We start from the raw sequence: 14,085 nt of genomic DNA on the forward strand, positions 1-14,085 counted from the left end.
GTCTGCAATGAAGAAGATGGAAAGTGATGGATTGAGAAAACCACTGATTCATCCTAATCCATCAATCAAACAATAATCTTCAGACCTGTTCATTCATTCTGTGGGGAAAGAAAACTGCAGCAGAAGACCAAGTCTGTGGAAGGATGCAGTGTTAACTTCTATGTCATATTCATAGAGAAAGAAGAGAGAAGATTAGATAGTGATTCCAAGTCTTGTAAGACCAGTCTTTCACCAAATGCCAACATGATTGGGGTCCATCATGCATCAGATGCTGATCAAGTTTAATGTCATCAATCAATCTTTTGTTTACCCTGAAAGAAAGCAGAACTAATGGCAACTTGTCCTGAAATAAAGGGAGGGATGTTCCTAAAAAAAGAGAGAAAATTTGACCCTTGTCTTTGTGATCAAAAGTTAGATCAGCTTTGAGGAGCAGTGTTTGCTATAGTAAAAGTAGTTCCATTTATGATATAAGGTGTGAAAAGATAGATCAGCTTTATCAGTTTAAGCCAATAAAATGAAGTGAGATGTCATGATTTATTATTATGAGTTGGGTGTCATTTTTTTAGCTTGTCTTTTTCTTTTTTGCTTTTTTCTCACAAAAAAAAAAGCAAAAGAAGTCTCTTTTCTGAGATTAATTTTTTGTCACCCATAATAATTGATCTCAATGATTACAATTGATGTCATCACTGTTCCACAGGATAAACATTATTGCATTCTCAATCTCTTCAAACTATCTGCTGAAACAATTGTATTGTATTGTTGTTGTTGCATTGGTTTGAAAACATGAAACTACCCATTAATCAACTTGAGATGTTTTCAGACCACAGATGGTAAATCTGGTGAAAAGAGCTTGCTAAATCCTTCATATATATGTATATATATTAGAATAAAGTATAAGTTAGAATTTTCTTTCTGCTTAGTGGACACCAAAGCAGTACATTGTTTGCATGAAGAAGTTGGCCACTATGGCAACACAACACTATGGAAGTTTTGCAGAATCCATCAAACATGATAATAATATTCTTCAACTTGTACTCTGAGAAGTAGAACAGATAGAGAATGAGATGATAACTAGTGCTCACAAAGCAACAGCAGTTCCACCGAAGCAATTGCTCTGCCCTGCTTCCTCTACAGAAGACAAATGTAATCGTGCAACAGTAAAAGAATTGATTTGTGTGGTGACAGTGATCATGCAGTAGAAAAGAATTAAGAACAGCTTTTTTGATCTTTCCTCATGGAACAGAAGTATTAGATTAATGACCAAGTAATTGTTGCAGCAGATTTGGTCATCGGGACATCCACCTGCTGCCAGCCAATTCCTTTTAGTAAAAGAAAAGGAATAGATTTGCTTGCTTAGATTGATTTTTCTCTCCCTCTAATCATAAATTATTTCTCTTCAATTTTTTTCATTGCAGAATATAGTTTCTCTTCCATCCAAATTCAATATCCTTTCACTCACTCAATTTACTATTTTTCCTTGGAATTCTCCTTGATTTATGAAAGTATAATTGCAATGCGAAGAGCAAGAGTGAGAAAGAAAGGAAAAGGAAGAGCGTGGACTGATGCCAAGTCTTTCCAAGCAGAGAAGAAGTACTGTGATTCTCATTCAAGAACATGGCAAGATTATAAGAAGCTAATCCTAAAAGACTAAAAAGGATTACTGACACGAGAAAAAGAACAGTTCCAAAAAGGAAATGTTTCCAAGACAACAGTGATGCGATGGATTACGGGAGGACTGGGGCGGCATCAGCGGCGGAGCTTGTTGTTGTGTGCGGCGGCGGCGATTCGCGTCCGGACAAGCTCGAATTTGGCGGCGGGGCAGGGGATGGTGATGCCGCCGGGGTGGTGGAACCCGAACTCCTCCTCCGACTCCCGCAGCAGCTCCCCGAACAAGGGGTGGTTGAAGTAGATCACCGGCACCGTGTATCTGCGTGGTGGCCCACCCTCCTTCTCCCCGCCGACGTACACCGCCAGGTGCCCCTTCGGCGGCGGCGTCCAACCCCGCCCGCCCTCCCTCTCCAGCAACGGCACTCCCGCCCCGAACATCACCTCGTCAGCGGAGCCCCGGGCACAAACCATGCGCCGCGATCCTGATCCTCCTCCTCCTGCGCTCCGGCCGCGGCGCAGGCGGCTGGCGAGATGGCGGCCCCAGTGGACGAGCTTTGTCGTCATCGTCGTCGAAGGCCCGGAAAGGAGGGATTTTGAGATGGAGTCGGTGGTGGAGTCGAGGCGGAGGTAGCTCCTGGGGACGCGACGGCTCCGGCGGTGGAGGACCCATCGCCAAACTCTCACGAGCCGCCGCCCCAACTTGAATCCTCTATACCTCTTCATAACTAAGTTACAATAAGAAGAAGAAGAAGAAGAAGAAGAAGGAAGAAAACGACGTAGTGTTACTCAGCAGCTTCAAAGAAACCAGAGGTGTTGGTCATTCCTTCCTTGTCTCTGCTTCTTACTTTTGTTGTGGAACTAATCAGCACGAACTCTCTTCTTCTGTCAGCGAAAGAAGGAGAGAGAGAGAGGCTTTGTTGTGTAGAAAGAGTATAGTAGAAGAGAGAAAGGTAAGAGGAGGAGGAAGAAAAGGAGGAGGAGGTCGGGTTGCTGAGGCTCAAATGTGCAGTAAAGACCAGAGAAAGTATAAGTAGAGCAAAGGAAGGTCAATCAATAGTGAGCCTTTGCATCATGTCGTTTGTTTTCGAGTCCCAATTCCCAAGTCTCAAACGAAGAAGAGACGTAAGAACTGCAAATGATGTATTCTTCTTCTCTTTTATGATTGATTCATATCTTCCTTAATTGGCATGCCCATATGGTAATTACACTTGCAGGGATAATTCTTGCCCACAGAGTAAACTGCCGAGCCTAATAATACTCTTCGTATGCAGGTGAGAGAGAGAGAGAGAGAGAGAGAGAGAGAGATGTTGCCTTGCATGGGATGGAACAGTAAAAGCAAGACCAGAATTAAGGGAATAGAAGCTTCCCACCATCTGCTAATGCCTCTCCCATTCAACACCAACATGTTGATACTTCTCTGCTAATGCTAAGCATCCCATCATCTCTCTTTGCCATCACTGCAACCGATCATAGTGTGTGATATGAAAGCTTCTTCCTTTTAAAACAACAACAACATCAATAATAATAATAATAATAATAATAATAATAATAATAATAATAATAATAATAATAATAATAATAATAAAATCATCACTTGACAAAACCAATTAAATGGCTTTGATGTTAAGCTGAACCACTTATCAGTATTTTTGGTTTAGTATTTTTTTAATTACTGAACTAAAAAAAATTGTAAATCAATATTTTATTAATTTAAATTTTCATAAATATTAATTATGAAACTTATGCATTAAGTTTCATAAAATATAAATGAATTTTAAAAATATTTCAAAATAAAGGATGATTAATCCTTATTTTAAATTTAATCTGATAAATGCTTATTTTATTTATTAAAGAATGATAATATAAAACGCATTTGTGATGTTTTTTTGTCATTTAGTTAAAATATTATAACTCTAGTAAAGGATATTGTAACTAAGTTCCAATTAATTAAAATTTTTACTAATGATAAATATCAACCCTACTATAGGCTTAGTGTTATTATGAAATTTTGAATTATCTTGGATGAGAATTATGATAAAAGATTTAATTTTATTAATTTTCTTGAATTTAGGTCTAAATTTTTTTTATTATAAAATTCTTGTACTCTTTATAATAATTTATTATGAAATAATGATAGTTCTATTAAAAAACATTATAAAAAAAAATTATGACTCTATTCAAAAATATTGTAACGCTGAATCGATTTAAATTCAAATATTTTTTTTTTAATTTAGACCTAAATTCAAGACAATTAATAAAATTAAATCTTATATCATAATTCTCATCCAAAATGATTCAAAATATCATATTAATGATTTTATAAAATAAAAACAACCTAATAAATTATTTCATAATAAAGCGATAAGTTTTTCTGATCTTTTAAAAATGATAACAATAAAAGCAACCTAAAACTGAAGATTTTTCTTAGGAAATCTCTCATGTAGTATCTATCTAAAGCAAGAAGGACAGAATCCAGCCTTATCACGAGGAGAAGATCTCTGCATGCAGTGGATCTAAATCTTGCCAATTCAAATTCTGTGTATCTAATATAAGATACATCAGACGAAGGAGGAGTAGAACGAACATGACACAGAGAAGTCCCACAAACATCATCGATTGCCTTCGCCGGCACTCGGCATGATTTATCTCGTCCAACACGAGACACGAGGCAAGTGTTGGTGAAGCAGGTGGCCGGAATGCATGCGTGTCCCTTTCTTTACTCCTCATGTTGTCCCCCAGCTTGCAACCTAACAAGAAAGACACTGTGCCAACCAAGAAGATCGAGTTTGCTATGTGGGCATGGCAACAGAACCTCGAGTTCTTCTAAAACGCTTAATATGATGATTGTTTGGATGATGAAGACAAGATTTGGGGGCGTGAAACAGCTCCACCATCTCAATCCGACATGAAATCTAGTCAAAGTCAGGGAGCCTCCATTGCTCTCAGTGTCAAGCACGAGAAGGACACGCCGTGCGTTGCCGTACGGTGGCATATCCTAATGGTTTATGGATCCATAATGGATCAGATCGACTTGTGTGGTGATTGCAACGTTGAGTCATGATGAGATTGGGTGAACGCGTGATGAAAAGATTATAAACGTTGGGGTCGTCTGCCAGTACGAATAGATTCGGGTGGCTTCCGACTCAGCAGTGTTGGATTTTGCTGCCTTGACCTAATTGTCCCCATGTTTACGATGACATAGATGAAAGGGAAACAGAGAAACTAAAGACAAACACTTGGATACATTTAAGGTACTGAAGAAATTAAAGATGGTGCAAACCATAGTTTTAAACATCAATTGGATACATTCAATAATATCAAACATCAATCGGATACATTCAATAATAGGTTGCGGAAACAAACATCGAAACCATATTTAAAACCTTGATGCTAATCTCATAACAGAAGTCAACTTCATAAGGGAAGAAAAGATATGTTGTAAGCCCACATCTTTGTTATCTAATCCGACGTCAATCTCGACAAATATCACAGCAAAAGTCTCAAATGAATTGCAGATAAAAGCCAAGAAATAGGAGAGGAAAAGACACATCAACATGACAAAGCATGAGATGGAATGCATGGACAAAACATGGGGCAACAGAGAACGATAACATCGACATCACCGAGATGAGTATGTTCCACATACGCAATTATGTACTTAAGTTCCAGTGGATAAAGGCGGCACATCGACGGCTTGAAGCAATCTACAATAGCAAGAAAACTATCCACAATTCTACAGTAACATGCATGTATGAATACATTAAGATGTGTATTAGATACATAGGGTGGAGGGCCCTTGCCTCAAAGTACTGTAGTAAGAAATTTCTTGTACCCACTCCAATGGTCCCAGGTAACATAGATAAAATAAGCACTTGTGATGTGTAGAACAGCTTATATAGGAACCTTTTCCGCCCAGTCCAAATAACAATGCAGTGCCTTTGACGCTACCTAACGATCCCACTATTTGTCCCTTTTGAGAAGCATTGCAACTAACAGGAAAAGGCCGAAACGGTTTGTCTCTAGTTGAGGCATAGGCAAACATTAACCCCAATTAAAATGACAACATTCACAAATGGGGCGTATAAGACCGATGCCGGTGCAAGACACATCATCGTCGAAGATGCCGGTACCTGCAAGTTGCCACAAGCGTTTGAGATGTATATCTACACTCATATAAAAGAGAAAAGGCCTGAGAACCTGCGAATACCTAACATTTACATGTAAGCAAAGGCAATCATCTCCACCACATCCAAATTCCCAAATATACGTGCAAGCAATTGTTGAATAAAAGAATATAGAGAAGCTTCCTGATTCGGTCTCCTTTGTATTGCTGAACTCCCACTTAATAAGTGCACCTGCAGGCAGCAAGTAATTGTGACTTCAGATAGTAAACTGTAACTCCAAATCATTCATTACAGGACAGTACAATATACAATATCTTACCATGGGGTTCATTGATGCTACAACCAGTAAGGTTTTTAAAATATGCATATCATGATTTTGCAATAAACTGCTACCATAGTAACCTAGCAAAGTTTTAAGAACTAATTACTCCGTCAGTAAGAAAAAGGTTGCAGTACATGGACCCTATTTCTTTGATACACATGCCTAAACTAATCATAGCATAGAATTCTGAGGCAAAATCACAAATATTGGTTTGTAAAGGCCATAATAGATATAGAAAGAACAAACACCTCTGTTAGGTATAATCCACCGGAAAGAGGACAATGAAACACCCTAAATAGATACAAGAATTAATAACTGACAAGCAAAAATAGCACACCAGGGAGCAATATTCTGTACTGTATGTATATTAATCCCAGTAATCCAATACATGAACAATTATATGACAGTTATACCACAAAGATGTAGTGCTCACCAAAAATGGATATTTATTTAACCACTGGGAGTTAACCACAGTGTGCCTTCACCACTGCTTCTCATGTCTAGCATATCACTGTTCAACTTCCATTGAGCACCACATGGAACACGCTTCATCATGTAGAGGGTGACTGACAGCAACATAATTCACTCCCTTGTCTATTGGACGTGGTCCTCATGCATTTGAATAGTTCGTCAAATAGAACTTGATCAAACAATAACCTAATGGATGCCAAAAGAATTGTTATAGTAGTTGGCAATCATCATGCAGATGAACTAGAAATTGCTGAAGTGCATGGATGAACCTGAAATGTTGAATTAAGTTGCAGGTTAACTGTCATTTATATGGACTATACACTTATTTCCTGTCCAGACTTGCTAATGATCATTCTGTTGGTGGCTGTTTCTCTACCACACAAAATGTTCCAGCATACAAACCTGAAATAGTTATCGTGCAACTTGAATTCTTTCATTTGAAGAGCAGCATCCAGGTTCTTCTTGTCCTTTCATTAGCACAAGCCTGGAACTTACGCCCATGCCGCTTGACAATTTAATTGTCAGCTTATGTAATTGTCCTGCAAAAGAGAAAAAAAACCATACACACTTATTGGAATTGGTTACAGATTTTATGGACATGATATGCTCTCAAAAATACAGAAATTCTCATTCATAATCATGACTGATCATGCATTTTCGACAAAAATTCCTAGAAGAAAGATGCATTACCAACACTTAAATAAAATGGATAAGCAGTTATCCTAAGTAATCCATGAAGCATTTACTAATTAGATATCAGATACCTTGAAAGAGGATCCCATATGCATCATAACCAACATGTGTCTAATACAGAGTGCAAGTTTCCATGCATCAAAGAATTTCATTACCTTAAATAGAAGGTTAATGAAGGACGAAAATCAATTAAGCATTCAAAAATTTCAGGCACGATTCCAATAACTTTTGATGCTTAATGGCACTCACTCCGTCGAGAGTTCTCATGGATTAATGTGTTTCCTTCAATCTCAAAAGCCATGTCAAATAGTCCATGCCTGAAACACATTTCAACCAAATGCATCTTTGTTTCCTGATCCGGACTTTTTCCTCTTTTCAGCATCATATTAAAAAATCTATGAGCCTCAAACAAATTACTTTCAGAGAGAAATCAGATCAACTTATAAAAATTACTAGGCCGTGGCACATAACCATTAGAAAGCATCTCCTCAAGCAGCTTGATGGCAAGGTCAGTGGAAGAACTAAGAAACAGAGATTCAGCTAGTGTATCATATGCAGTATTGCTTGGGCAAAAGCCTCTTTTCTGCATCATTTTAACAAGCGACAGAGCCTCATCAACTCTTCCAGCCTTGCAAAAACCCTTAATTAATGTGTCATAGGAGATTTTATCAGGAACATGTGTATCTCCATTCATGTGGTTGAATAACTGAACAGCACGGTCAATCTCACCTACTCTGATGTGGGCATTCATTAAAATTGTAAAGGTCACCTGGTTGGGAATGATGCCAACTTTCTGCATTAGTGTAACCAAATCATAAGCATCTTGAATCATGTTAGCTCGACATAATCCATTGAGCATTCCATTATAAACATGAAGATCTGGCATCATCCCATTGTCCGCTAGATCTTGCATTATATTTAACGCAAGCTCAATCGTTTGTGCAGTTGATCTGCAATAATCCCTGTGTTCTATCTTTTCTAGGCACACAGTTTTCTGTGGCAGCAACCTGAAAAGCATGCATCTTGCGTCTTCCAGTTTCCAAGACAATGGAGGAGGCATTCTATTTCGACGCAAGACATTTCTGCAAAGCCCACTAACTAATGATCCATAGGTAATCAGATCAGGTTCAATCTGGTTTCTCATCATCAAGTCGACTAGATCCAGGGCTAAGGATACGTCCCCTTTCTTGAAGAACTGACTAAATAGCATTGTATAGAGAACTGTATCTGGAAGAAACCCATCCATCAACATCTTATCCAGATAATGGCAGGCTTTTCTAAACATGTTTCTTTTTATTAGTCCGTTTATAAGTGCACTATAGGCATGGGAGCTAGGCTGCAAACCCTGATCTATCATCTCATCAAAAAGGCGACAAGCATCAAAAGGCCTGCCAATTTTAGAGTAACCATTTAGAAGAGTAGTATAGGCAGCTTCATCAGGCATGACCCCTCCTCCTATCATTCTGTCAAACACTAGCTCAGCTGCCCTTGGCCTTCCCATTCTGCACAGACAACTGATTATCGAGTCATAGATAACGACATTAGGCTCAACACCTTGATCAATCATCTGATCAAATGATTCAAAAGCTGAGTCTATGTCCCCAAGTTTTCCATATGCATGTATCACAATGGAATAAGTAGCCTCATTCCCTACCACTCCCCTGCTGTGCATTAGGTTCAGGAGTAGTCGAACGTCGTCCATCTGGTTCTCTTTGCATAGGCATTTTAGTAGAAAATTGTATGTTGAAATTGAAGGTTCACAGCCAGAACTAACCATTTGGTCCATCAAACAATAAGCAACACCAAGTTTTCCTTCTGCACACATGGTGCTTATCATTATATTAAGAACCACATCAATAGGAAGCACATTACACTTCATGATCTCGTCAAGTAGAACTGCTATTTCTTTTAGAGACTTTTCATCTGAACTACAAATGGAAAGTACTGAGGAATATAAATTATCAGCAGTACTGTTTGCCTTAGCTATAGCCTGCAGAGTCTTCCAAAGAAATTTAAATCCATAACCTTTCGGAAAATTCTGAATCAGCAAAACAAACATCATAGGATCTGGGATGAGACCACTTTCCAACATCTTATCAAACAACTGCTCAGCTTCTACCAATCTGTTTTCCTTGCAAAGCGCTGTTGTCACAACTCTGAAGCATTGGACATCAGGAACTAAACCATGTCTAAAGGTCATATCAAGCAGCTTCAAAGCACAATCCAGCTTGTGGTTCCTGCAGTACCAACAGATCATCATACTGTGAGTCACCACATTAGGTTGCAATCCGGTCTCAATCATTTCATTGTACAGCTCCAATGCTGAATCAACACAACCAAGTTTCAGGAAGCAATGTATCAGGGAATTGTAGGCATAGGAATCTGGCTTCAAGAAAGTATTTTCCTTCATTGCCTTGAAAATATCCAGAGCCGGTTCCAACCTTCCCTCCTTACAATATCCACAAATTAAGGACTTGTACACATGGGCAGCAGGGTGCAAGCCTGTGCCGATCATTGTATCAAACAGGTAACGTGCCTGACCCAAGTAACCCTTTGAACACAAATTAGGGATTAATAGATTATAACACAATAAATAAGGGTAAACGCCGGCGCCTGCCATTAGCAAGAAGAGGTCCACAGCTTCCAAGAACTTTGCTTCCGTAAAGAGCGCGCGCAGCAATGCGTTATACGTCCTCTGCGATGGCAAAGTTTGAAGTTTTATCATCTGGTCCAGATGGAATTTGGCCTCTACCAACTTCCCCATCTTGCAAAGACATTCTATGATGGCATCCAGCACAGAGGGATCATCGGAGAGTGCACCGCTGGTGGCGTGCGCGAAGAGAGCTTCGGCCTTTAGAAACTGTTCGGAGTAAACGAGGGAGCGTATGAGGCGTCCATGGTCAGGGGAGAGGCCGAGGAACGCCACGAGGTCGACCGCCGCGGTGGCGTCGGAGATGGGCAACCTCGTCACGATGCGGTCGAGGACGGAACACGCGGCGGAGAGCAAGCCGCGGCGGACGAGGCGGAGGAGGAGGGAAAGGCAGAGGGACCCGTGGGCAGCGGGGATGTCCTCGTAGGGAGGCGGCGTGTCGGAGTCGGAGATGGGAAGGGAAGAGGAGACGGAGGCGGCGGCCGAATAGGAGAAGCGAGAATATATGAGCTTTCTTCTGACGGAGCAGAGGATGCGAGTCTTCGACGCGAACATCTGGTGGCGGCCGCCGCAGGGAGAGAAAGGGGGCACAAAGGGGGACGAGCATCGCGGGAGAGAGAGAGAGGAGCCGGCAGCGAGCAAGAAGAGTCCGCCGCCACTTCACCTGTTCTACGCGTCCAACCAAATTGGGTTAGGATACTGCCCTCTACGAACTCGCTTCAGATCCACGGTTCATGCTTAAGTATACCGTAAACGGACGGTAGAGATGTTACAATTGAGGGGAGAGGGTTCAAATCGATTCGGACCCAACATGGAATCAGTGGATCTGCATCGAGTCTAAGTTAAGAATCTAAGCCGACTTGGTTCCTCCAACTTGACTCGAGAAAACCCCAACCGGTAATATGTCAAGCCGGGCCGTCCTCCCCCATCCCAAACCCAAACCAGGAGTACTTTGGTCGAACACCTTCGCTTCAAGGCAAGATGCTGCGCGAGTCCACGGGCAAGTCTCTCCTCCTCCTCCCTCGTCTTCTTCCGCTCCTCACTCGAAGAAACCGAAGGAACCATCATGAAATCCTAAACTTCATGGCTCTTTCTCTCTCAAATCACGTTGGTCGCAAGAATAAAAAGAAGGGTTCTAGGCCACCTGATCGTGGGTTTATTTCCTATCACCTATCAGCTCAGCTATAGAGGGTTATCTTTTACCAGTGTGAAGGTGATTCTTGTTCTTGCTATGTTCTACACCAGTACATTTACAGAGGATTCATTCATCGAAAGACAATGTGATGCGCATGATATGCGTTTGTCACCTTATACCGATTATAGGCGTATCGATGATCATTACATCATGTAGATTATTGTAATACCTTGGAGAACTTCTCTGAGATGATCAATTACCATATATGGGCAAAGCTTTCAACTTTTCTGAGATAGTCAATGACCATATCTGAGCAAAGCTTTCTCTTAGTATGTTGGAGGTCAATACTTGTTCTCACTATGTTCGACACCAGTACATTTGAAAAGGTCCTTTTGTTAGAATTCATTCATCTGAAGACATTGTGATGCACTAGAAATATGGTTTTGATCTTATATACATTATAGGCATAACGATGATCATTGCATCATGTAGATTCTAGTAGCTTGGAAAACTTTTTCTGAGATAGTCAATGACCATTTCTGAGCAAAACTTTCTGTGTGTGTGTGTGCATGCATTTGAACTCATTTATCAAAGAGCATACTATTTATTACTGCTGGATCTCTCATCATCATGGTATAATCCTACAATCATGACTTGGAGAAAGAGTCTTATATGATTCTGACTCATTTTTTGAGACATCATATTATAAATGCTCAAGTTTACTCTATCACAGTTCATCCCAACACCCATCTCATGATAGGAAAAATTAATATATGATGTTAATGCATATTAACATCTGAGGTAGAGAAACAAAACTAGACAACATATGTTGCATGCATATTAATGAACCGATACACCAGATGGAAATGTCATGATTGGTAGATATTTTTGGTTGTCATTGGACCAATAAACTCGTTCAAGAATAGATTGCATTACAAGTCTCTCTGTCAATTGATATTCAAGAAAGATACTCCCAGTTACAGATATTTTTTTTCTTTCTGCAGTCACCACTCTAATATGACTGCAGTAAGCCTCTTTTTCAATTTATCAAGCTGCAGTCACCACTGATACTAACTGCATCTGTGGGAGAGTGAGCCTTAACAAGATGGTGAAGTTGCTCTTTTGCAGCATAGGTGATTGAGTTCGAACCCCAGAAACAACCTTTAGATTTACGGAGGGAAGACTAAGCTCCTCAAACTCCACCTTGGCGGCAGCCTCATGCACTGAGTTGTCCTACATTTATATTTTCCTGAGTGTCAAAGAATATTCCACTAATCTGATGATATTTTGACTGAGGAGATTGCTCTCACTATGGGGATCAGCCAATGATTTGTTTGCGAACATTAGCTGCCGGGATTTGGGTTAACAAAATGCTGTTTCTCTTTCTCCAGAGATGCTGAGACACAGCAGGCTTTACTTGGTATTTGCATACAAGTACCTCACATGGTATATTTATATAAGAACTCTATTTTCTATACTTAAGAAAGAATCGTGAAATTGCTAACTTGATGCTCCTTGCTAGGATATTCAAGATTCTCGATGATGTTTATTATCGGGCCAACAAACCCAGCTCGACAAACAAAATTTAAGATCGTCTGGTAAGTAATTGGACACAGTCCAATTTTCAGTTCTTGGTTTCATTTAACTTTATGCCTTTCATAGAATTGGTGTTTCAGATTTGGTTGTACATAGTGTTGTGTTGTTAAGAGTCGAAGACCATGATCAATTGAACCCATACCACAAGGAGCAAGCACTTGAAGGATAGAAAATCCGTAACCTTTTCCATTTGAGTGGAAGCTCCAAATTCCATTTCCTAAATTCTCAGTGTTCCAACTTGTTCCTCGTATTCCATTTAAATGGAGCATTTTCTATGTTGTTCTCAAGAAAATATTGTTGTTGTGCAGATCCCAGAAATATCTAGAAGAAGACACTGAAGACAGCTACCCTAGACTGCTTTTAAGATGAGGCCATGGTGTAGCTGTTGCTAGAATTATCGGCATGGTCCTAAGAATTTGTTGTGCCATGAAGAAAACAGAGCAGTGATACGGGTCCCCAGGGCCATACCAGTGGTGTAAAGTTCATCGTCTCGTGCCCCATCTCACATGTTGATTCATTTGCTGCAGCATTGGAGTTGTTGGGGTGTTCTTGAGGACCCAAAACATGACAGAGCCATTTAGTCTTGTCATATCTATTACATTTCTGATGGGGCATACAAAAACTTGGACATAGCTCAACCACAGATGCCAGTGTCTCCCATCTCCTCAACATCTCACGGAAGAGCTTCTGACCTAATTTGTCGGCGCAACGAAAGCAGAGCGGGAAGTAATTGCTTTCAACTTTAAGAGAAAAGTTCTCTGTTAACTCTCCCGAATTCATGAACATGATTGTAAAGTTGCTTCTTTGCAGTCTGATGACCGACAAATTCCAAACCTCGTATATTAACCTTCCTTGTATCATTACTCATGTATTGATCACTAAAAATATATGCCAGGTTCTAATCCTGTTGAAGAAACTAAAATGCCAGTGTTTGATGCTTATCCACATTTTGGGTATTGTGTATAAAATGCATTAATATTAGTGTCTTGCACTCCCTGATCTCAAACATCCACCCTAACACATGCAGTATATGAAATTATATGAACATATAATCCTTGCTATTGTCTCCATTTGCCGTGCGACTGCTATGTGAGCTGGCCATGACTGTGAGAGCTTAGCAACCAATTCATCATGGATTCTTGGAATGCAATATTCCCTCCCCTACCTGTCAGCGTAGCTGATCAAAACATCACAACCCAATTGTACACAGCTGATGCCCTGACATATGTGGCTACAAAGATTTTGCATTTGATATATTATCATACAAGCATTGGATTTAGTGCATCATAATTTAATTTGACGTACGATTCAACAACAAAATTAGTGAGTTCAACGTCTGTAAATGTTCTGACGGTGTTGACTCTTTCGACGTCGCAGGAGTTGGCTCCGCGTCATCTCCGAGTCAAAGCCCAGACGATGGTGGTAGCGGCGTCACCGCCACGTCGAGCCCCACCGAAAACACAAATCATCGGCGGTTGGCGCGTGG

At 40.2% G+C, this 14,085-nt stretch overlaps 2 protein-coding genes and 1 long non-coding RNA gene across 3 annotated transcripts; 1 reads left to right on the forward strand and 2 right to left on the reverse strand.

The window, feature by feature from the left end:
- Positions 1 to 1,572: 1,572 nt before the first annotated feature.
- LOC103989213 (auxin-responsive protein SAUR36-like) lies at positions 1,573 to 2,716 on the reverse strand. Its single transcript, XM_009408049.3, has one exon. The coding sequence runs from the start codon at positions 2,329 to 2,331 to the stop codon at positions 1,747 to 1,749; it is 585 nt and encodes a 194-aa protein (XP_009406324.2). The 5' UTR covers positions 2,332 to 2,716; the 3' UTR covers positions 1,573 to 1,746.
- A 2,580-nt stretch (positions 2,717 to 5,296) lies between these two features.
- LOC135652399 (pentatricopeptide repeat-containing protein At5g62370-like) lies at positions 5,297 to 10,565 on the reverse strand. The gene is made up of 5 exons (XM_065173289.1): positions 7,374 to 10,565; positions 6,928 to 7,064; positions 6,488 to 6,711; positions 5,816 to 5,963; positions 5,297 to 5,738 (listed from the first exon to the last, which is right to left on the reverse strand). The coding sequence occupies exon 1, from the start codon at positions 10,421 to 10,423 to the stop codon at positions 7,649 to 7,651; it is 2,775 nt and encodes a 924-aa protein (XP_065029361.1). The 5' UTR covers positions 10,424 to 10,565; the 3' UTR covers positions 5,297 to 5,738; positions 5,816 to 5,963; positions 6,488 to 6,711; positions 6,928 to 7,064; positions 7,374 to 7,648.
- A 43-nt stretch (positions 10,566 to 10,608) lies between these two features.
- Positions 10,609 to 13,472, forward strand: LOC135652403 (uncharacterized). Its single transcript, XR_010502123.1, has 3 exons — positions 10,609 to 12,449; positions 12,526 to 12,601; positions 12,908 to 13,472. It is a non-coding gene; the product is annotated as an uncharacterized LOC135652403 (long non-coding RNA).
- Positions 13,473 to 14,085: the final 613 nt, after the last annotated feature.

This window comes from Musa acuminata, chromosome BXJ1-4, assembly GCF_036884655.1.
Source record: "Musa acuminata AAA Group cultivar baxijiao chromosome BXJ1-4, Cavendish_Baxijiao_AAA, whole genome shotgun sequence".
NCBI lineage: Eukaryota > Viridiplantae > Streptophyta > Magnoliopsida > Zingiberales > Musaceae > Musa > Musa acuminata.

Excerpts from the sequence above, each read along its gene's own strand:
- LOC103989213 (XM_009408049.3), bottom strand. The coding sequence starts at position 2,331 with ATGAAGAGGTATAGAGGATTCAAGTTGGGGCGGCGGCTCGTGAGAGTT.
- LOC135652399 (XM_065173289.1), bottom strand. The coding sequence starts at position 10,423 with ATGTTCGCGTCGAAGACTCGCATCCTCTGCTCCGTCAGAAGAAAGCTC.